Source organism: Haliaeetus leucocephalus, unplaced genomic scaffold (assembly GCF_000737465.1).
Source record: "Haliaeetus leucocephalus isolate CR32 unplaced genomic scaffold, Haliaeetus_leucocephalus-4.0 Scaffold616, whole genome shotgun sequence".
Lineage (NCBI taxonomy): Eukaryota > Metazoa > Chordata > Aves > Accipitriformes > Accipitridae > Haliaeetus > Haliaeetus leucocephalus.
Genome location: NW_010973052.1, coordinates 3422282 through 3446063, shown reverse-complemented (window position 1 = coordinate 3446063; position 23782 = coordinate 3422282). Strand labels below are relative to the sequence as shown.

The window sequence follows — 23782 nt, the reverse complement described above, 5'->3', positions numbered from 1 at the left end:
GCTCTTCCCGAAGCTTTCCCCCGCTCTGCAGCTGTGCCAGTTCAAGTTCTGGCGTGAGTCAGTAGATGAAGCTGTGCTTTACAGGAGAAGGGCCAAGTTTCCCAATTATTTTGCCATCTTTATTTTTCCCCATCCCCAAGTTACAGAAGCGCATCTGCAGCAGCCTAGTAGCCAGCCCTTTTCAGAGCCTGAAATGACGAGGAGACTTAAACCCAAATGACCGGGACTTGTAACTTGGGGGCCTGCTTATAAAATCTATTTGCTTATAAGAATTGCTCTGTGTTTAAATAGCAATATATGAATGAAGATTTCAAAGGTGAATAAGCAGAACTGTCCATTTTGAAACAGGGGTGAATCGTAGGACTTCCACTCTTTCAGAAATAGTTTGATTTACTGCATGTACCTGTTTATTGGCATTCAGTGTCGTATACCTGAGATACATCATCTATAGGTTTGAGTCAAGCAAACGACAAGGGAGTGGAAGCTGGAATGGGACTGTGAATTAGTGGTCAATCTGTGCAAAAACATCACGAATAGCATTAATCGGATACAAGGCTGCTTAAGCGATAAGATGCTTCAGACCACTATATGTGCATCTACCTACACACCTATTGCGATAGATGTAGTTTTGACCCAAAGCACCGTGGCCTGCAATAACCACGCAGAGGAGAGTCAAGGACAACCAGGCTGGGAATGCCAAAACCAGATCCGAGCCCTGTGGCAGCTCTGGTCAATCAGAGACTGGATGGATAGAGAAGTATTTCTCTAAACTAACCTGCTGCTTTTAGTTTTAGATCTGCTACTGATGTACGCACATTTCTTACTCTTAAAGCAATGAAGAAGAGTGCTTGCATTTCCATATGCTAGCTCGTATATGGGCCCCTTAGTTCTTCCTTCTGCTTCTCCTCCAAGAGTGCTGGATCCAGTTTGAAACAGTGCTTGTGTATCAAGGTCTCTTTTATGAGCTCTACAGAAGTATTTATTTCATTTTCCTTCCTTTAATAAAGGTCCAACACGCAGTTGAATTTCAGAGTTTGGTAAAATGTGCCTTTCTTTCAGATGAGTTAAGTTCTCATCTTCGCTAATCAAATACTTGGGCCTCAGTGCGTGCTAAATATAACATATTTCATTATTAAACTAATTCAGATTGAATCTGTGACTGCAGTAGATTCATAAAGCAAGACTTAAAATGCGTGCTACATCTTGCATGTGCTTTATTTTGCTTATAATCCTGAGAACCTGTTAGAAGAAAACATGGGGTTTAAAACCGAGCTCTTCTAGTTGAAAAATAAATATGAAAATAAGTATGAGAAATACGCCAGGCCCCCGGTGTGAGTGAAGCTACACCACGTGGTTTCCATACAGAAAGTGATACTATTACTGCTGTTACGGCTGTCGCGTATTTCCCACACAGTCCTTGCGGCTTAGCAGGCTGGCTGCTTATGGGCGATCCCGAAGCTGTTTCCATTAAGGCTTTTTGGGGGATAGAGAGGGTCTTGGGGGCTGGGTATGGCCGGTTCTGTGAGCACTAGTGTTCAGCCAGTGAGACAACAGAAAGCAAGGATTGGTTTCAAACACTTCCTGATGTAATTGTGCTTTGAAAAAACTCAGGGGTGCTAAATTGAGAGAAAATGGTAGGGTCCATTTTAGGTCTGAAGAAGAGCAACTCGGACTCAGGAGTGGTTGTGAAAGTGTTACGTGAGTCGCAGCATGGAAATATCTCTGCCTCCAGGTACAAAAATTGAACACCCTTTCCAAAAATGAACGCTCAGCTCCTATTTCTGTTGGGATAATTGCATTCTTCTAACCTAAAATTCACTCGGCGCCTCGAGCTGTCACCTTTCCTTCCCACTCTGCTTTCCTGTTTCATTGCAGTGTGGTGACAGATAACTGCAATTTTCTTCCTACATGCGGTTGCAGTTAATTGTGCAAAATGATTAAAATGTTTACGAAGGCTGCGGAGGTTTTCTGAAGCCGCCAAGTAACTTCTAGTTTTGATAGAAGTTTCAGGAAATAAGTGAGATTCCAGTTGGGTATCGCAGAGGATTTCTCTGCCGGAGGCATGGAAAACCCAGCGGCTGTGTTGAGCCAGCGAGCGTTGCTGAAACTCCTGGGGTTGGTGCCTGCACTGCACTTCGGCATCCCTCAGGGGCAGGAGGAGAACTATATTTTAGAAACCCATAGTCAGCTGCAGGTTTGTGATGATATTAAGCTGGTTCTGGTAGTGCTTAGCTGTGATTAAGCTGTTCTCTGCCAGCCCTGGGAAGCTTTGCTGCTTGAAATCCTGCAGCTGTTATCTCTTTACAGCTAGACCTTGTTTTATACAAATTTATATAATTTTTGTGTAATTTTATATCATTTTATACTGGGGACTTGAAAATGGAAATAACAATAGGATTGTGAGGATTGTGTTGTGTATGCTTATATTTCTTATGATATGGCCCAATATTATTTCCTTATATTATTTGGCAGTTCTTGGAGTAAATATACTAGAGGTCATCAGGTAGTATGGTGACAGAAACCATATAAATATAGCTAAATCACCCCTCCCTCTTATAAACAAACAAACAAACAAAAAAGATAAGGGCGCCCTCAGCAATCTATGAGCCACAAATCAGCAGAATTTTATCTGTGCCATTTTTCCATGACCATGTTTTTAATATGAATAGCTTTGAGTCAGGATTGAGATGCCAGTTTTTAAACTGTGCGTGTATATTGTGAGATATGCTTTCTTACTGTAAACAACTTAGCTGAAAACATAAATATTTATTACCAAGACACTGCTTGTAGCAGGATACTGCAGCCCTAAGCAGGTATAGTCAGTTGAGCAGAGAGGAAATCGAAACAAGCTGCTTAATTTTGGCAGAGGCTTGTTTCCAAGTTAGTTCTGGGAAAAATATCAGCGGCTGGCTTGGGTTGCAGCGGAAAGAAAAGCAGATGTGAGAGCTCCCCACTTGACATCAAATATTTGCATCTTTTCCCATAGGAAGGTGATTGGGAATTGCTCATACGTGCTTAAGCCCAGCAGCTTCTTGTCACCAAGTGATGTCTTTTGACGTTCTGTATACAGCAGGTTTCTGGCACCGCCGTGCAGTGGGCAGCGCGTGCTGGCTGCGTTCGCTGCGGCTTCGCGTGGGAGGTGATGGCTGGGAAAGGAGACAAGGAGGGATGGAGAGGGCTGAAGAGGGGAGAAGAAGGGAATCTCGTGGTAGCCATCAGCCGTCCTTACTACATGTTCAGTTTGGATGTTGGTTGTGCATGACTCATACATAGCTGGTATGAATTAATCCTCTTGTTTTAGCATCTCTGTTTTATAATATCAGAAAACACCTTGGAAACCTTCCTAGGACACAGAAGCCATCATGTGTTGAGTAAAGACGCCTAAGAAACTTGGGTATAACCAGCATGAAGGCCTGCATAGTGCTGCTGCCTTGTCAGTTGTGGCAGGATGCTGGGTTAGGAAGCACCTGGCCATGGACCAACCCACAGCATCTGCATGAATCTGTCAAAATGAAGATTTGCTGCACTAAAAAAGTCTTATTTCCCTCTGATGCTCTCTGATGCACCTTACCATGCTGGAGGGTGCTCAAAGGTGGGAAAGCGGAGCCTTGCCCTATACCCTACACACCGCGGGGTTAATGTCCCCATTGACCACTGTGGGCTTTGCCAGTGGTGACAATCCTTGCTTACCCTGCTCAATTTCCACCTAATTTCTGGGAAGGCTTTTCTCCTCAATTTTTTTGGTTTAGTTCCCGTCCCCCCAGTTGGCTGCCAGTGGGATTTGAGGTGCTTTGGCCAGCAGAAAACACAAGGTGAAGGGTATTAGTGGGGAGCTCTGGGTGCTGCACCCCGACAGCTTCGGTGGGTGCCACGAGGGCAGCAGTGCCCATCTGTAGCATCCCTTACTGCATGTCCAGTTGAGCCTGTATCTCTCTATACAAGTTAATCGTGTTTCTCAAATAGTCATGAGAATCAAATATATAGAAAGGAAGAAAACCCCACCACAATTGTGAGACTAAATCACAACAAATGTGCAAAAAAAATAGCCTTAACTCTTGAATTAGGCTCCTTTCCTCTCCTGCTACCTCCTTGTTGGCCCTCCCTGCTGATGTCCCTCTCCCTTCGCATTCAGAAGTTGCTGGGGAGGCTTTTGGGAAATACTCCTATCTTGTGACTTCCGTAAGAGCTAGGGGCTAAAGTTAAGTTGGGTGTAATTAGGCCAAAGACTATTACTATGGCAGCTGCTGGCTGAGAGCCTGAAAAACATCTCCAAGTGCTGCTGAAGCAGGCTGTATGCTAATAGTTGACATTTGCACACCTTGCATTTAGTTCAGCAGGATGCTCTGAAACCCGGGGGCATTAATGACGGGACCGAGTCAACAAGTGTGTGAGTAGCATCAGTCTAGAGCAGCCAGACAAACGGGGAACTCCAAAGCATCTTTCGTTAGAGGTGCAGACCCCAGAGAACAGCAGCAAACGCTGTGCTGCTCTTTGGCATATAAGGAGTGCTCAGTAAAGAGCAGAAGTTGCCACCGTCAGGGACAGGCCTGTCTGGGAAGCAAGGATAAACTTATAAAAACATTTACTTTCATGTAAAATCTAAGTTGTCTTTTTCTGTTGAACTTCTACAGAGCCAGGTTTACATTTCCTATGGAAATGATGGTAAGCTGCTTTTGGTGCCAGAATTAATTTAAAAAGCATCATGGCTCTCTCGTGTTGCCTGAGATTTGGGGTGCCACCAATGTTGGCGGTGGAGCCAGATGGTCATCGCCGGTGTTTTGAGATGTTTCTCCTTCAGCTGAAGGGAAACATTTTTTTTGTTTCCCTTAAATCTCACTGGTGGGAATTTCATTCACAAATTTTTTCCCATGAATCAAAAACCCTATTGCTCGGAAGGCAATTCTTGATAAACACCCAGCTTTTTTCCCACTGCATGATTTTGAGACTTCTCTGAGGGATAACTGGCAGCCCTGTGGAGAGGGAAAGATACTTGCTGGCTCCTCTGACCCACTCCACTTAAACATTGCGTCACCTGAGCTTTACATTCTGCTACTACTTCATTGCCAAAGTAAACCTCAGGGAACAGGTTCTTTACTCCAGCGCATGCATTTGTGTCTCTCCATACTTCTTTCTTAAACATAGTGTTTATCCTGTTTCACCCAACCTGCCACTTTGGTCCATGAGAAGCATCTATAAAGCTAATAAAATCATTCCTTCTGGTCCGCTCTTAATGCATGTGTGTATACCCACACATACAGTTGCTTCTTCTTTGGCATGCACTGGGACATCTTTTTTCATATTTTAAAATCTTTTTTAATGTTGGGGTAGAGGATGTGCATTGGATGGTGCCTGGCAGTCTGTACATTGTATGTGTGTGCCTTGATTTTCTTGTTTGTGGGTTTTACTTTATTGGCTGCTAGGAAGAAAATTAACTCTATCCCAGCTGAAACCAGGACACGTGGATAATTCTTGCTAGATAAAATCAGGTGTTTGGGTATTGTGGCTAGTTCATTTTGCCTTGTGGAAAATTATAGTAGTAATTAATGGCTAGGTTTTAATTCAAGCTTATGCAAATCTTTTCCCAGTGATTGCAATGTATTAGAAACCAAAAAATTACTTACTGAAGGTTTAATCCTGTCAACTAGAACCACCTGATCCCAGTTCAGGAAAAATAGTTCAGCATATGATTAACATTGATTCTTGGAAGTACTTGCTGTTAGCTGTAGTTTCGTAATTAGATGTTGAAGTCAGAAGAGGGGTGTTGAGCCACTGGGGAGGAAACCAGCTTGCCGGCTTTGCACTCTCTCTGGTAAGGGATGCAGACAGAGGATGCTGAGCCCTCTGCTCGTCCTGCCTGGCACCCCGGCAAAGCACTGGGATACTGAACAGGGACTCTCCTTCAGATTTGAGATTTTCCTTGGGATTCTGAGAGTTTCTTTTTGTAGGTAGGTTTCTTTTTTTGGAAAGCATCTGCAGGGACAGTAGGGTGGGAATTGCAGAAGTGACTTGTATCCTGCTCATTTAGAACCAATAGCAAAATTTCCACCTCCATTTGGGCAAAAGGAGCCGGAGTAGGCCTGCTGCTTGCATCTCAACTCTGAGAAGTCCCAGCTGGGACTGGGGTGTCTTCTTTTAGACACCCGACGGCAGATCCTACCGAAATGAGCTTGCAAGACTTAGGCAAAGAGATGTGTTACCAAGGCCCAGGACCTCCATCCGCAGGCAGCCCCGTGCGGGTTTTTGCAGTGCTGGACATGGCATTTTTTTTATCCTCATTTGTTTGCAAAAGTGTAAGTCAAATCCCCATTGCTCCCCCTCCGAAGTTGGTTTAGTACCAGGGAATGATTACAAAAAAAGTGCGTTGCCAAGTGTAATGGTAACTTAGCCAAAGACTGTTGTGGCAACTGCTTAATGAATGCAGTCATTTATTATTCCTCATCCTTCTCGCCGTGTATTTTATCTCCCTGTTGTTGTTATGGGCTTGGCTGCTGCTTTTCTTTTTCCCCTTCTATTACTTGTGGGAGCGAAGGACAGGGAATGGCTTCGTGTCACCAAGCCAGGAGGCTGTTCCTTTGATAGCAGAGGACTATTAGCCTTTCATAAACTAGCCCTGTGCATGTGTACCTGCACAGCGGTTCTGTGAAAGGCATTTGGCCCTTTGCCTAATTTCTCCTCTAATAAAAACTACAGATTTTCTTTTTCACTTCCTCCAGAATAGCCCAACATAAAGTAAATCATCTGTATAGATTTATTGCTATTACTCCTTTGGAGGGGAGAAGGAAGGAAAAAAGACGGAAAATTGTGACCATTTCCAGAGGCATTTAATAATCCATGTGCTGTGCAGATTATGAACAGAAACATCCTCTCTGTTTAAGTCTTAACATTTCCACTGTTAGTGCAAAGTTGTTTTTTACATTAACAAGTGTTTACAACCAAGACTGCAATAAGTTAGTTAAAAACCAGTGTAATAACCGGAGCGTCCCCAGCTTCTGCTTGATGTCGAGCTCTATCTGCTTGGCTCCTGTGTCAAGTTGCCAAAGGTTTCCAATGTCCCTGCTGAAACCCTGGAGATCAGAAGAGCCGAGTTCACTGCTCCGCTGCACCACTGGCATTGCTGTACCTATTCTGGTATGAAGTTGTGCACGTAACTCTTTGGAGAAGGAGGCTGGCTGCCTTTTTCCTCACCAATTTAAACACTCCCATCACTTTCAGTGGTTTCCCACCCCTTAACGAGAATGAACACAGGGAATGTGTTTCTTGTTGCAGATACACAGACATGAATAGGACAAAGCATCTTTCTGAATGCTCCTATTGCTCGCCTTTTGAAAGGGTCACTTGTTTGCTGCTTCACACTGGGCACAGCCAGCAGCAGGAGGTTCGTTAAGTGATGAGAGCAGAGCATAAATGGTCCCTATCCAGTGGAGAACAGACACTCCAATTGCCTGCTCTTTTCTTTTCTTTTTTTTTTCCTGCAGTGTATTATTTCTTGAGCTTCAACAGCTAATGGAAATTCTCTGGAAAGCAGAAACCCCTGAAGCTTTAGGAGACTGCAATTGCTTGGCTGGTGCCAACTTTACTAAATCACATGAGCTCTGGTCTGATAAACAGTAATTTGTTTTCCATAAGGGAGGCTTGTGACAGGTCAAACTATGTCCTTATGATACTACAGCCTTAGAAATAATTATAATAGTGACTCGTAAGGAAAGACTTTTAATTATAATGCTCCTTGACTATGCTACATTGTAAAAAGGCTATACAAGTTGCAAGGCAAATGTGGTGGGCTCCTGTTACAAAAGAAGTTCTTACTCTCTAAAAGCTAAACCAGCAAAAAGACACAAATGATACAATCTTAGACAAAATACTTTTTCCCTATAAAGCACACAGCCATGCCATTAGTGCTAATTTTGATGAATATATTAACGAAAAAAACGTAGCAATATTTCCCTCCTCTTGCTCTTTTGATATTGGTGTTGTGTTGGAGGAAGCGTTGGAGGTTGCTCTTGGAAGAGGGATGTTTATGGAAGAGCCATCTCCCCTTTGTGTGCTATCCTGTTTCAACATTTAGGAAAGCCTACTGGAAGTGTGTGGGTTTTATTGCTTTCGCTACCAAAGCTTCAGAAAGAAAATCAAACCCCCTCATCCTGTTTTACTAGCTCTCATCCAAGGAGCCACTGATACTGCACATCCAATAACCACTCTTCCTCACTGAGGTATGCTGCAGTAAGACTTAACTGGTGCCTGTAGCTGGTCAGAGCAGAAGTTGACCCTAAGGCTGAGGCTGGCTAAATAGCTGCTCTTGCTGTCAGCTAGTGCCCTGATCTTAAATTGAAGCTCCGGAGCAGCTTGAGAGGTGCTGCGAGTAAGTGGGGATCACTGCGCTGGTGAGGGGGGTCTGGTGCCTTCAGGAGGTGTCTGGAGGCCACGATTGCTCTGCCAGAAGTTACCTGAGGAAATCCGTGTTTTCACATGTGTAACGTGAACCCCTCAAAATTCACGTGCAGTCTCAGAGGCAGAAGAAGTGGCAGCACTCTGGGCCAAACCTGCCCTTGCATCGCTGCAAGGACTGCTGGGCTGTGGGAGTGGTGTTTGAGGTCTTGTTTCAGTAAACGTGTAAGCAGTAGGTTGTGCACTTGAGAAACACAGCAGCATGATGGTACAGGATGGTAGCTGTTTCCTCAGGAAACCAGCCTTTATCTGATCACACTTTATATCTGCCAGTTCCCCTTTGGGCCAACCTGAGTCAAGTGCAAGCAAGAGAGACATGTCTTGGAGGTCATGTTCCCCTCAAAACTTAAGAAAATAGGCCTAAAAGACAGGTGCTTCTAATATACTGTCTCAACCCTTAGGAGACATCAGAGAGTTCCTGTGGGAGTTTAATTGAGTGCAGTGGGAATTTAGTGACTCTCCTCCCTGCAGAGCTGCTGTGTTTCGTTTGATCGCTTAACCTAATAGCTTTGAACACCACGAAATCTCGAGTATGAGCTTTTCTTCCTAAACTTGATTTCTTTTTTTTTTTTTAATCTTCCAAGGATGTGGTAACTTTTGCTTTGTTTTCCCAGGTGCTCAGATAAGCTGTTTTGCACCCAGCTCCTTCTCCTGGCGACAAGCTGCTTATGTGGACTCCTACTGCTGGGCAGCTGTGCAGCAGAAGCAACCATCCCAGAACAACTTAGAAAACATTCCCCTGTGGCTGCATAAAGTATGTACAGATCTCCTTCTCCTGGAAAAATTGTCCCCATGTAGAAGCCTGCCTTTGCCTCACTTTTCTTGCTCCTTTTCTCTGCTGTAGTCCTTGGCTTTGACTGAACTTTATTTTTCGAGAGAATGTTTTCTTTCCCTTACTTCCAAAGAGGGTTGTACTAGAGGAGGTATTTTCTGCTTCTAAATAAAGGGTCTGTCCTGCTATAATAACAAATGTCACCAGTTATCTGACACAAGAGTAATGTTAATGCTTTAGCCAGGAACTATTTTAAAATCAGGATACAAGACACAGCAACTGCCCTAATGCTTGTATCAAAAACTTACTTTAGGAAAACAGGATAGTAAAAACATTTTGTATTTTTATTGTATTACACTTGGCCAGTTTTGCATGGAGAGGAACTCATGGCAGATAGGCATTTTGGGAGAGATGAAATCCATCACTGGTACCAACAGGTTTAACCCTGTCTTCAGTGTGCTATTCTGAGCTTCCACAAGCTTGCAAACCTTGCAAACCGTGAGCTGGCTTTCACTGCTCTGGGTAAAGCTTCATCATAGTGAGTGCACAGTAAGAGACTTATTTTATGGGTAAAAAGTGCAGTAGGTACTAAGATACTTGAGCTGGCTCGAAGCAGTTGGCTGAGCTTTGGCAGGAGTTACAAACTCTGGGTAAATGCCATGCCAGTGCCTGGAGCTGGCTCTTCTCAAGAGGCAGCATCACCCTGTTTGGGCAGCGCTGATGCCAAAGAAATGCTGTTGGAGCTCTGCAAACGTGGGGGGTTGTGTGCTGCCTTCCCCAACCCTCTTATTACTTGCTTCAGCAAATAATACCCCTGGCACCTGGGAGCGGAGGAGAACCTGGTGTTAGAGGTTGCTCCGGTCTGGGACCTGCAGAACCTGTATTTCTGGGGTTTGCTGCTGTATCCTGTACCTAAGCTTTTTTTATTGAGTCAGCTGGTGGTATCTCCTCTGAAAGACTCTTCAGGGCTGTCTCTGATTCATTTGCTGACTCAAATCGCTAACTGTGGGGATTTACTACTGCCTTCTCCAGTTAGCTCCACTCATAACCTTGAGCCAACAGTCTTGCGTTTCATGAATATTAAAGCCAGACTTGTTGGTTTCTAGCCTGAACTCTTCCTTGCTCAGTTAGTGCTCCACTTCCCTTCAGCCAGGCTTTCTACAGGGGCCAGTCGAAGCTGCTGGGACATCTCGCAATGCTGGTGGCTTGTGTGGATGCAAACTCCACCTGCAAACCTGGATACGTTGCTGCCCCTGTCTCTTGAGGGAATGAGTTCTTATTACCTGATTTCTTTATGTTGAATTTTATGTCATAGTCACCTGCTGATAGCTGTAAGTCTCCTAGTTTGCCAGCCGTGACTAATAGCTTAAGTAGTCATACGTTTATGATGCAACCCATGTTAATTTGCTGACTGGTGCTGTCTCAGGAATTGATGCAGGGCCCTTCTCCCCACAGTTCCTCCATGATAGCTTAATGGTATGTGATGTTTCCTTGTAAATACCCTGCAGACTGGCTGCAAGAAGTGTGCCTGAACAGCTGAGTCAGAGCTTGTAGCAGAAGCTGGGTGCTTCATCTTAACCTCCTAAATCCATGCTTAGTCACCTGCCTTTCCACTAAGCCAGGCACTGGGAGCTGCAGATGCTCTTTGGAGGCCAGTATTAATTAATATCCTTCTACTCGTTGTTCATCAACTTCCATGCTTAGCAAGTTTCCAGGGAAGGAGCAGTGTTAAAGCTATTAACGCCGACCTTTGGTTCCCCTGTGGTGGGAAGATCTGAAGGTGTTTGGCTGTTGTTTGCATCCAGGGCCAGCAGATGCTGGCTGCACTGCTGGGTGGCTTGCCATGGGGGCCGATGGCTTCTGCAGGAAAACAGGGCTTGGGTTGTCTCCTGGTGCAGGCTGTGCGCTGCAAGGTACGTACAACCTCACTGCTGTGCAGATTTTGGCTAGATAACCATTCTTAAAATGGGCAGAGCAGAGCCTTTGTGGGAGCACAATGATGTTAATGAGACAAGGGAGCCTTCGTAAGCGCAGGTGAGAGAAGATTCGACGCCGCAGTGCAAGGGCAGGGATTCACGGAGAGGGACAGCAGGGATTGTTAGGCCCAATTTTTCCTAAGACAACCCTTGAGGCTTTTTTCCTGCTTTCTGAGCAGCAGTGCGTTTATTTGCAAAGCATCTCACGTTCTTTCTAATACTCTGACTCAGTTAGCATCTCGCTATACTGGCGTGCTACAAGGCTCTGTAAGAAATGCTTAAGGAGGCATTAGGTTACAGTTTGGGGGGATTGAAGTTGTAGGCCCCAATTCTTGATTGAAATGGATGGGTTTCCTTGTGGCGTACTCCCTGTGCTCTTGTCAGAAGTGCTGTCAAAGTTTGTGTCCTAGGACAGTGCTCATCATGGTATAGAGTGGAAGTCGGGCCATGTAGCTCCTGGTGAAGAAGCCAACTTGCACCAACTTGCCCTGCTTTTGTTCTAGGCATCTGGTTGCTCTGAAGGATCATCAAAACCAGGTTGCATTACAGAAAAACTGAAACCTTCCCATTTCCCTCCTACTTCAGAGTACAAGTTTGCGCTGGGATTTTTGGGGTTTTGATCAGTAAAATGTATGTTTCAGTTTTGGACAGTCCCCGAAGCCTGGGCACCTTTACCTGCTGTCCTTTCTGCTCTGGGCAATCTCTCCCAACACTTGAATGTATCAGTTTGGAAACTTGTTTTGGAATGGAGAGGAGGAGCTTACTGGAACTTTCTGGGTTCCCTGCCTCTCTAGTGGTCTGCGCACTCCCAGAGGGTGCCCAGGGCCTCTCTCCTTGGAGAACACGATTTTTGAAATTTCCAGTGATTCTGGAATAACTCTTCACACTGGATAATCCTTAGCAGAAAGCAAAATGAGTTGTGTACTCAAAGGCACAATTCAAGAAACAAACTATCTGCAGATAGATAAATGGAAAGGAGAGACTATGGTACGTCCTGCCTATATTCTTCGTTTAACACGAAGATTTCCTCCTCTTTGTCAGTGAAAAAGCTGACAAAATGATTATATGGTTGAGTCCTCTGACAAGACTCATTTTCAGGTTTGTCATTCATGAAATTAGTCTGGTCAGGCTTCACTCTTCTGTTGTCTCTGTTTTCTTCTGGGGTTTTCCATTCAGGCTTAATTCCCTCATGAGGTTTCTTGTGTATATCTGAAGTGTCAGAACGGAGATACTGGTTTCTGAAGTATTTGCTCCCTCTGTGCAGATAGTTTGCTTTCTGTCTCTAAAGATGAGTTCTCCACCTGACAACTTATTTTGATAAAACTTAGCTTGATCCTTAACTGGAATAGAAACAAGCCAGCAGGAGCAGCTGGACACTGAGTGATGACGTCTCTCTAGCCCTGACATCTGGATTGCTAGGATGGAGGTGCCTATGATCAAGAGACTTCTAGGGATTTTTTTAAATTACTCTATTTTCTAGTCTATTATTGATTGGGGAGAATTAAGGAGGAAGATAAAGGTAAGGAAAGTAGAGGTAAAGGAATTAGATGGTTCTTCAGAAGAAGGGGATTCATACCAGTGTGAAATGCAGGCAAATACTTCATCTGACTGACAGCAGAAAGAAGAACTCTTCACACACGGCGCAGCCAGGAGAGGTCAGTTGTCTGGCTCAGATCTCTGTAAAAGGGCAGGGCAAGCGCTGTGGGACCTGCTCAAAGCATTGCATACAAAGAATGGGTCCAAAGTCTTTGTATGCCTGAAGTGAAACTTATCTTGTTGAAAATATTCACTTTTTGCGATAGAAGTAAGATTTACCACGGACCTGTGGGTTGTTCTTTGAATTGCTTGTCTGTAAATACACCAAAAACCCCCTGAGGTTCTTCATTATGTTGTTGGTATGATTATAATCACGATTGTTATCTGGTTCTCCTTACTCACTGTTTGTACAACTTCTTAGTTAACTGAGGACTTCTCATGTTTCACCTATAAAACCCCACCCAGAGGGATTAAGGGCTGTCAGAGCAAGGAAACCTAAACACAGACGCTTTTATAAGCCATTCTTTGAGAGTGTAGTGTTAGAGCTACTTCAGTCACATTAGTCTTACTGACTGAAACTGGAGAAATACAGCTTTTAAGCTGTATCAAAACAGAAAGTAAGTAACAGGTGGGGTAAAAAAGGTCATGTATGGTTTGAGGTTCACTTTCAGGTCTGGAGGCAGGATAGTATCTCAACCAATCATTTATAGCTCACTTTTCTGCCCTGAACACCAGTGAAACATCTCCCGTTGACTCAAACAGGAATAGGGTTGTATCCAGAGGGAGCTTAATATCTTTGCTTCTGGAAACATGTCACTGCTGTCATTAGCCTGTTTGGGGGCTGGTGCCTTTGCTTAGGCTCTTCCTGGTGCCAAACAGAAATTTGGAACTGAAGAAGCAGACACTTCACCATGATCTTGTATTTTAATGAGAAATATTTTCATCTCAAGTGAGTGAAGACACTTCAGTGCTTCCTTCTTTGTTGAGTACTATATGCCAATGAATTTTCTTAAGGCTGTAATTCAGACCTGTGCAGCTTAACAGCTTTGTGCTGTTGTACTTAAAGTTACTGTCTGACCACTATTAGGTATGGTGGAAGTCAGAATGTTTGCAGTCACTTCAACAGCATTTGCCCAGAGGAAATAAAAACTGAAGATGCAGTAAAATTAGAAAACTGTTGTTTTCTAAATGCCACTAAAATGATTCTCATCTTCTGCCAGCTATCTTTATCCAGACCTTGGCAAGCTTTCTGTAGATTAGGTCCTTGAAAATGCCTTTTGGGTCACACCACCCTTGGCAGCTATGTTTTCTTTGGATGATAAAAGCATATTTGAGTTTATGAAGAAGTTTTTTAAATGCCCTTTTAACTTATTTGCTCTGTATTTACTGTATCTTAGCACAGTTGAAGCTGGGGATGTAATATAATAGACTATTTTGTGGTTTAGTCTGGTTTTTCCTTTCACTTTCAGGAGAGTGTGATGCTAACGCATCTTTAAAAGACAGTTTCGTGATTCCAGTGTCTTATGTGCTTATGCAAACAGATTACTCAAACACTTCCTCTTCTGTGCTCATGCATATGTTCTGGTTGAACAGTTAGTCGATTTCTAACAAATTAACTTAGACTGATGTCTTCAAAGCTTATTTCCCTGGCCTCCCAATAAAAGGTGAAAAAAATCATGTCATGAGAATAGAAGGAATTCACTTTAATATTTGTAGTTCTAGCACTGTATGTGCATTTATCAGTGAAAGGCTATGCGTGTGTATCAGGAGCTGAAATGTAGTGAAGATGGTTCATATCATTCTGAATATTTATCTGAATGTAGGTGTTCACAAATTCTGGTAAGACAGAGTTATTTTGGAAAATATGCACTCAGTTTGTGTAGATAATCTTCATGAGAGGAGCAAATGCAGGCACTTGAATAAATGGTCATGACTTCAGAACAGTTCAGTGTGTTAAATAGGCACGAGATTTCTAGAGTTTGGACTGCACGCGTGCAGGTTATTCTTCTTCTCCAGTCATAGTAGCTAGTATTGATTTAAAATTGCTCAACCTGTTTATGGTCAGCGATGCAAGAAAACAGCACACATCTAAGAAGTGCATGTGTTTTGATGTGTACAAATTATTTGCTTTGATGATAACCTTCATAGCTGCTTTTGCAAGTGTAGAACACAAGACTGGAAACAACGTGTTGTGCTGAGATGGGGGACCAGGGCTCTGCATCGTAACGCTACTGGACATCCTATTCCCTAAGCTCTCGCTGTCCAGAAAGATCATGCTTTCTGCGTTGCAGGGCTTGGTGGAGTGTTGTGCCACAGGCTACCAAAGAGCCGGTGTCAGATCTGGTCCTCTTCATCTTTGACTGCCCTGTAGGATTGTTACTCTCCGAGTACAGCTGTGAGATAGAAAGGCACCAATTCTGCAGTTCCCATTCCAGTTACTTGCTGCAGAGCAGTGATGTTGAGCACACACGTCTTTAGCCTGGATGGAGGAATCCTTCCCTGCACAGATTTCTGCTTGGATTTCAGTGCCTCATCAGTACCAGTTAACATGGGCTTCGGCGGTTTCTGGTGTTGAGTTTTCAGACGTGTCCTGCTCAGGTATGAGGTACTCCTGGCTTTCAGGGGGAGTAAGGATATAGCCTGTAATGTATACAGAGCTTAAAGGTTTGTCAAGTGAAATGGACTGCAGCACTACGGAACGAGGGGCAGCTGACCTCTTGGCTTCCTACTGCTCTGCTTCCTCGGGAGCTTGCTGTCCCACCCAGCGTGCCATCAGACTAAGGGACAGGCAAGGCAGGTGAACCTGCTCCCATCACCTTTAGCTTTCAGGAGCTCAGCAGTACTTAGCAGAAAACATATAGGGGACTCTAGTTTGAGTCCCTGGTGCATATGCTACTAGTTTTGTCTGTCTCATGCTGAATATTAATCACATGGTACCTATGCCTAGTACCTTCCAGAAACTTGGATTAGCCTAGCTGAAGCTCTCCTACTCTGTTTTTGAGTGCCAAACTCGATGGGCTTTTGCCTGTCCTTTTCACCTTTCAGGTGGGTGGAAATGAAGACTCAGGGCATCCAGGCTGAAGCACGGTGTTGTAGCCCTCAATGCACTTTCACTAACGAAGTTCAGAAAAGAGCATTTTGAACCATAGGATATTGTATCTGTTCTAATCTGTTTTCAGAGGACCTTTCTTCAGTTATGCAGTCTCATACCATCTTACATCCAACACTGTGAACTTGCCATTGAAAAGGAACTTGATAACTAGACAGCAAAGGAATATCTTTCTCTGGCGTATCATTGACCATACAGTTCTTGAGGTCGGTGACACTTCCTATTTAACTTAAATACTACAAACTATCCAGGACTGAAGTAGCATTTCCTCCTTGTGTCTTTGGTGCCTTGGAAGTAAACACATAAACCGTAAAAGAATGGCGTATGGCACATGTTCATCTGCGTATGAATACCACGGAGTTGTCGTCTTAAAATGGGAAGTCATTATGTGTGACTGTAAAATGTAGTCAGATGAGCTGGATAATCCGAATCTGTTGCTCTGAAACCTATGACTCGTGCCAGATGACTTTGCATTTTCACTTCTGCCTGTCGGTTCAAGGCCTTAAATTTTAATGATTCAAAACAATTTGCTAGTTATCTAACCCTACCGTTAACAAATAGAACAAGCGTATCTTTCATTTTTAAAAAAGCCAGAATCCGAGAAGGATGGAGTCATGCATCAAGTGCTGTGGAAGGGCTGACAAATACAGGCTTTTGTTTCCAAACAAAAAGAGCTGGACTAACGGTCACGCTGCTGCTCTGGTTTTGAGACCATTCAGAAAAGAGCTGCATAGTGTTTTCTCATGCTGCTATAAGCTACAGCTTTGGGAGTGATGAGAGCCTGGCGAGGGCAAGCCCAGTAAATGCATGGCAAATGTGCCTTTGCCCCGTGGTGTGATGCTTCTAGGTGAAAAGGCAGTGGTGGAGGAGTCGGGCAGAGGAGGAGGTGCAAGGGAAGGTGGCAGAGGCTGGGTTTCGTAAGACAACAGTCTGTAGTGAGGCAGGGGAGATGGGGGGCATTGGAGGAGGTCTGGGGCAGAGCAACAGGGCTGATGCCAATGTGCTACACAAGTGCAGAACGTGCCTGCAGAGTCTTTTCCTAGGTATAAAGGAAGAGATGGGGACCGGGACAGTGGAGGTTTTGGGCTGTGACTTCAGTGTGTCAACTGTCTTGCTTCTTGAGGCTTGTCTTGTAGGCCTTGGGGTAAAGAGATCTCAAGGATTAATCAGATGCTGCTGGCGGTGTTCCCAGTTTTGTGGCTCAGAAAGGGAATTCATAAATCCTCTGACACCTGTAAAATTTCAAATGAGTGAGTCTTAAAGCCAAGTGGTATAAACCAATGTAAGAAGCTTTGGTCGCTCCTTACTAAATCAGATGTTTCTTTGTTGTTTCTTTCCCTGCCTGGCACCAGTGGAAGGGTGCTAAGGTGTATGACGTAGAAGTGAAGTCAAACAGGCTTTGCAGCAATCTTATACAAGCTGGCATTTGTTAAGGCCTGTGGAACAGGTGTTGCAGCAGCTTAGAGGAGCTTAGATAAGTTTAAGCTGTGTTCATAGATAGATCATTTCTATTTCTACATAATACAGAATTCAGAGGACTGAAGGAGCCTGGACATGAAAGCATAAAGCTTTGGGTAGACCAAGGCATCCAGGACTTAGACCTGGGAGACCTGGTGGCATTGTCCACAGTGATAAATACGAAGTGCAGATTCTTGAGCTGTTGGGTTTGAGTTGATGAGATGTCTACAAAACCATGCTGGACGCGCCAGAGCTTTACATCTCAACTGGAAAGGATAGACTGGGGAAAAAAGCAGGTGATCTGAGGTTATCTGCTGCCTGCAAAGAGGGCAGAGAGGCAGGAGGTCAGAAGGAATCCCCGGGATCCCTCTGGCCTGTGGGGTCAATCCACGGCGGTGGAGAGGGGACAGACCACAGCTATGGTACACAGTACAGGGTTGATGCTTCTTCCTTGCTGGTGGGGAAGAGCTACCTCTAGTGGGACGTACAGTATAATCACAGTCAACTCTGCTTTGCTAACTTAACTAGGTTTTTGAAACAATCTTGTTACTGGGTCAGCCCATCCCTGCAGGATCTCCGTTTCAGTTTTAAAGGTGAGCCTTGCTTGAAGTTTTCTTTCTCGAGGGCTTGCTAAAGACTGAAGTAGCAATTTTGGCCAAGTTCAATTATGTTGCTGCTGAGCAGAAACAGTTCAAGTATGAATTTATAAGAAGGGTTACAAGGGAAAGTTGACCTTTAAATACAGCATCCTTGATTTTCTTTGGCTATTCTGTGCTTTTCGTGGCTTTGTCTTACTGAGTGTCACAGTTTTCCAGTCTAACTGCTATGTAGAGAACCTGCACATCCAGAATGATGGTTCGTATTTTGGTCTCCAGTTGCTGATGCAGTTCCTTTAAGAAGTCAGCTTTTATTTATGTGTTAATACATCATATGCATTCCTAGTATTAATAATAATATAGGATTTTGCTTTTATGCTAGGTAGTATTAGAAGTACCTTTCCTGGATAAAATGTTCAATAACATCAAATTACTTATTTTGTGCATACAAAACTTTAATTGCTCTTGATTAATGCAAACACAAGTTAACATATTAATATTAGGTCCAGATTCTCATCTTGTTAAATATCTACAAATGTAAGTCAAGCTGTTCCACTTGCACTGATTAATGACTTCAGTCTAAGTTTCCTCTAAAATTCTCCATTGGCTTTTTCAATGAATATGCATGTGTGCATGGCAGTAACATTTAAGATGCCTTAAATATCTTTCAAAGTTGTTCACCACAACTAATTTAGAATTCCTTAGGAACTGGTGCTGGATTTGAGTTAAGTGCGCTTACTGTCAAAAGTTGAATGTAATAAATTAGAGTTCAGCCAAATTTGCAGTACCTTTTATTGACTAACTGCTTGTCTAACTAGATCTTACATCATGTCTCTGTAAGGGTAATGTTATGTATGAATGTACACCTTGAATATAATGTCACAGTAGATAGAAAATACCATCTTCCCAGCAGCTGAAGGGAATCAGAGATTAAATCTCATGGTGAAAAACACCTACTTGTCGATGACGAGAAGAAAAACGGAAAGACTTCAAGCTGTTGTATTTTATACCTGCTTCAGCCCTTTCCCTAAGCAATGGGGACTGTGTAAGGGCTAACTTCTCAGCACTGCATTAGCACCAGACCATTCTGATGCTGTGTGTTTGTTTCTATTTAGGAGTTATCTAAAAGTATTTAAATACCCTTAAATATTACAACCACACTTGCATCCTTTACAGTCACTGTATGTCATGTGCTCTGACCAGATGTGTGTGTTTGCAGGCAGATGCAGTGCTGTAAAGGGTCTATTCATTAACCTCCTGACAGCTAATGGAGAGCAGGAGAGATTTTGCTGGTGTTTGGAGCATTTTAGTTGCTATAAACAGTGGTGTCACGTCTGGGAGCGAGAGTTGTGTGACACTATCCTCTTCTTCCAGTCAGCCTCTCTGACAACTGCTTTGATTGCCTTTGCTATTTGTTGTTCCCCAGATTAATGCTGCCTCTCAATTTCAGCTCCAGCAGTGCAGTTCTGAATATGCAATGAAAATATTATCAGGATCATGGTAACTTTATTCTGCCCCATTTTCTTTTGTTGGTTTGGGTTTTTTTTGGCAAAGCTCTCAAGCAGCAGCAAGGTTGCTGGAGCTCTCTGAAAAAGAGGTTTCACTTTCCTGCGTATCCCCAATAACCACAAAAGTGGGTTTTACTAAAAGCATTTAAATAAAATTATAGGGAATTTAATAGACTTATAGGGAATGATGGTGACTGGCTGACTTATTTTATATACACGTGGAGCCTAATCTGAATTTTTTTTTCCCTTCAGTTCTTTCCGTACATCCTTCTGCTTGTCGCTATCCTGCTGTATCTACCATGTTTGTTTTGGCGCTTCACCGCAGCACCTCACCTTTCTTCAGACCTGAAATTTATTATGGAAGAACTTGACAAAGCCTATAACAGGGCAATCAAAGCTGCTAATAGCATCCGCAGTGGAGACCCCAAGGACCCTACTGACTTAGTTGCTGCTGTTAATGAGAACTTGACACAGAGGTAAGATGCTGGGGCTTGGCTTTCTTTGCTCTTTTCCTTAAGCTCTTAACAGATGTGACACCTGCACTCTCTTAGAAATTTATTGCAAAGGTTTGAATGGTGACCTGACAGACTTTTAAATTTGGTTATAAAAAGAGAAGATATCTGAAATCACTACTGTGGGCATGTGGAGCTGGAACTTGTAACTTTCTTTTTTTGAAGAAAACATTTGATGAGCTCTTCAGATCCCTAATTACCTGAGATGTCGTGATTCCTTTAGTTGTAATAGGTGTAAATTAGTTTTACCCACCACAGCATAAGAAAACAGGGATGGCTGCAGCCCTCAGTTCTCAATGCTCTTGACAGTCGCTTGCACACTGTGAGCAAAGTCTGTTATTTGCCATCTCCTGTCCTTTCAGATCTAGGTCTGCAAAGCTTCTGTTTAAAGAAAAAAAAACAAACTAAACACCAAAACCAACAAAAGCAAAATGGGTGCTTGATCAAATTGGTGCACTGTTCTAACGAGATCCAGTTTCTGCTTCATCCTAGGTCAGGGTACCTGTTTTGCTTTGCATATGGGGGCACAAGCAATGCAGTGGGGACTTAGGTCTGTTCTTTAAAATGTGGAGTTAGGTCTCGACAAGTAAAAAGCCCTCCAGTGTGCTATTATTGAACAAGTGCTTGGGAAGTCTGCTTTTCCTCATGGATTTCCTTACTATATCTGTTTTGTATTGGAAAAGAACAAAAATATTTTTTTACTGCGAGAGCAATACTTTTTTCCATTTTCCAATGTTTGAGCTCTCTTGTCTCTTAAGTGGCTTTTCTGTATTAGAGTATCAATATTCTTCATTTATCTGCTATTCTGTTGTTTTTCTATTGACTTCAGTAAAACTACCCTTGATTTACCCCAATAAGAAGAATTCCAGTCTTGTGTCTATTTTAGAGTACTAGGTTTCTTTGAAATTTGAGGTAGGTGAATGCTGCAGCATCTGGCCTGTGTGATTTGTTTTTGTTTTTTTTTTTTTTCTCTCTTTCAGTTTGTGGGAAATATCTGAAAGCCACTTTAAATACCCAATTGTGGAGCAGTACCTGAAGACAAAGAAGAATTCCAAATGCTTAATAATTAAATACATTATCTGCCGTTTACTCACGCTAGTAATTATTTTCATTGCATGCCTGTACCTGGGCTACTACATTAGCCTCTCCTCTTTGAGTGATGAGTTTCTCTGCACTATCAAAACTGGGATCTTAAAGAATGACACAACTGTTCCAGAAGTGGTTCAGTGCAAGCTTATTGCTGTTGGTGTCTTCAAGGTACTCAGCTATATTAACCTGATAGTCTATCTTCTAGTGATGCCGCTGGTAGTGTATGCAATGTTTGTTCCGTGGAGGTGGAATTCGGGTATTCTCAGAGTGTATGAAATCCTGCCAACTTTTGATGTTCTGAAACTTAAGTCAAAGTGTTTTGATGACTTAAGTCTTTACCTCCTCTTTCTTGAGGAAAATGTAAGTGAACTTAAATCATTTAAATGCCTCAAAGTGCTGGAGAACATTGCAGTTTCTGAGAAGTTTGATGTCATGCAACTTTTGGTAAACCTTGGTACTATTAAGACAGATACCATAGATGGGAAGCCAGGGACAGCTGTGTTGGAGAAGCCTGAAGAAACAACTACAGAAGAGCTGGAAAAAAATGCAACAGAGCTACAAGGTAAGGTGACCTGCTCTTTCTTCAAAAAGAAAAATCAAAGAAAGAAACACCACAAAATGCCATATCTAAATCAGCTGGTATAGAGATAAGGAATCCATTAAACCAAAAATTCATTCATGCAAAACAAAGCAGGTTTCATATAGATGTGTATTCCCTACCAAAAGCATTTTAATATATTCTACAAGAAAACAGACCTGCTTAGACCTTGCTATGCTGTCTGCACTATCACTGCTATAACTTCATGTATGTGCCAGAAGATTGTGGTGTTACAAGTCAGTGGCACAGGCTAGATGCTGAAGTGTCTCTTAAGTTGGTGGTCCTTGCTGACATCTCTGCAGTAAGAGGCTTCAGCTGTCTGAACTTGAACTCCTTAAGACCACCTGCACGGTAGAAGAGCACTAGATTGGTCTACAGTAGGTTGTGCTTGAAGAAGCTCCAGTGAGAAAGCTGGTGGTTTCAGGACATTTGTTTTTCAAAGATTAGCTCAAAAAAGTAGTAACTGCTGCTTCTGCTTTTCATTGAGGCTTTGGCAGAAATCTTAGATTAACGTAAAAATAAGTCTGATGCTCAGAAATGCCACTGGCAGAGGAACAGAAAATGACAAAAGAAGGGAAGTGGGACTGGGGCCAGTGAACATGCTCCTGTTCCTTCTCATGCAGAGAGAAAGGAAGATTGATTGTGAAGCAATTTTTGCCAAAATGGTCTGAGTCGATCTGGATCGGTGCAGCTGTTCTCTGAGTATTCCCACCAGTTCCCAGACACGAGCGGCTCTGAGCAATCGTTCTTATATGAGATGTAGTCTTAGATTCTGTGCTAAAAAAATGTGGCATATCTTAAATGTGATTCCAATTCCCTTCTCAAGTGCAGAATTGGAGAAGAGAAGCCAAATATCCAGGGAGAGGCATAAAGGGATGACAGACCTTTCTTCCCATTTGATGTAAGCACGGCTGCTGTCGTAGCTGTCGGCACAGAAGCAGCAGGACACCAGTGCCTGCATCCCCTGACTGAAGTAGTTCAGACTCTGTGGGCTGCCTCTTCACAAAGTCCCTGACTCACAGAAGTGAAGGTGCTTTGAAATGTTTAGCAGCTGACCTGAGTAGGCGAGCACAATGCTGAGGGCAAGGTAAAGAACTGTTTCAAAGGCAGGAAAAAATTAAATCTACTTTCTCTTCAGAAAGCTATGCCATGTGCTTAATAAAAAAGAAGCAGCAGCACCCAGAGGGTAACTGTTCCTCTATATTTTGGTCAAGCAGTTCTGGCAGGCTGAGGTTTGGAGAAGTCAATTTATACAACAGGGGACTTCAAAACAAACAGGCAGAATTATTTTCAAACTAGAAGAAGCACTTCTGGCAGCCAGCTCTAGTACAGAAGTTTGGAGTAATTCTGACAGAAAATAGTTTTTGTCTTAAATGTGTCCCTTTTTGAAATGACAGGTGGGTGGGTTTCGGTAGGAGAATTTAAGAGCCCAAGGTGGAGGTCTCTGCTCAAGGAGCTGAAAAAGCTAATACAAAATCCGACTCATTTTTATCTGAAAGCAGAACTTTGGAGACTGTTTTCATCTCACAAAAACACTTCAAAGACTTGTTTTCCTCCAGAGCAGAACAAAGTCATGCTTGACGCTCTGTTAAAATGCACTGCAGAAAGAAGCTGCCGTTTCATGACCAGCCTCGGCTGGTGCAGCCCTCTCCTTCGGCCTGGGTGCAGCTGCAGACTTCACCGCCCATCAGCAAAGCTTCGCCTCTGGCTCATCATCTTTTTTCTTCTGCCACTAGTGGCATCGGCATGTTTCAATTAGTAACCGTGTTAACAAACCAGTGGTAGATGCTGACTGGACCGTAAGGGCAGGAGAGGCTGCAGGCCATCGTGCCGCTGGGTGCCACATCTGGAGGGTGCTCAGCAGCTCCAGCACGGTGCAGGACAGCCAGCCTTGCCCCGCTGTCTTGGTTGCCTTTTCACTTCTAAAGGTTTACTTTCTCTTTAGTTTTGTCAGCGAGAATATGTCGAGTGGTTCGGTGGCCTTTTCACTTCTAAAGCTTTACTTTCTCTTTTTAGTTTTGACGGACCATGATGCAAGTGGCAACGCGAGTCCGAGAGAAGATAAAAAACTTCGCCAAAGACTTATAGATTCTTCGTGCTGATGCTTCCCCACCGCAGCAGGCAGGAGCTTTGTAATGCAGGAGGGCTTCTCCTCCGCCTTCGCTGCGCTCAACACAAGGTGC

The 23782-nt window shown here is 43.4% G+C and overlaps 1 protein-coding gene across 1 annotated transcript in view; it reads left to right on the top strand.

The window, feature by feature from the left end:
* PANX1 (pannexin 1) overlaps nt 1–23701 on the top strand; it is a 24604-nt gene extending 903 nt beyond the window's left edge. The window contains exons 2-5 of the mRNA XM_010578265.1: nt 9060–9199; nt 19653–19876; nt 20893–21563; nt 23616–23701. Coding sequence (XP_010576567.1) covers nt 9060–9199; nt 19653–19876; nt 20893–21563; nt 23616–23701 — 1121 coding nt within the window. The remainder of the gene's footprint in view (nt 1–9059; nt 9200–19652; nt 19877–20892; nt 21564–23615) is intronic.
* The last annotated feature ends 81 nt before the right edge of the window (nt 23702–23782 follow it).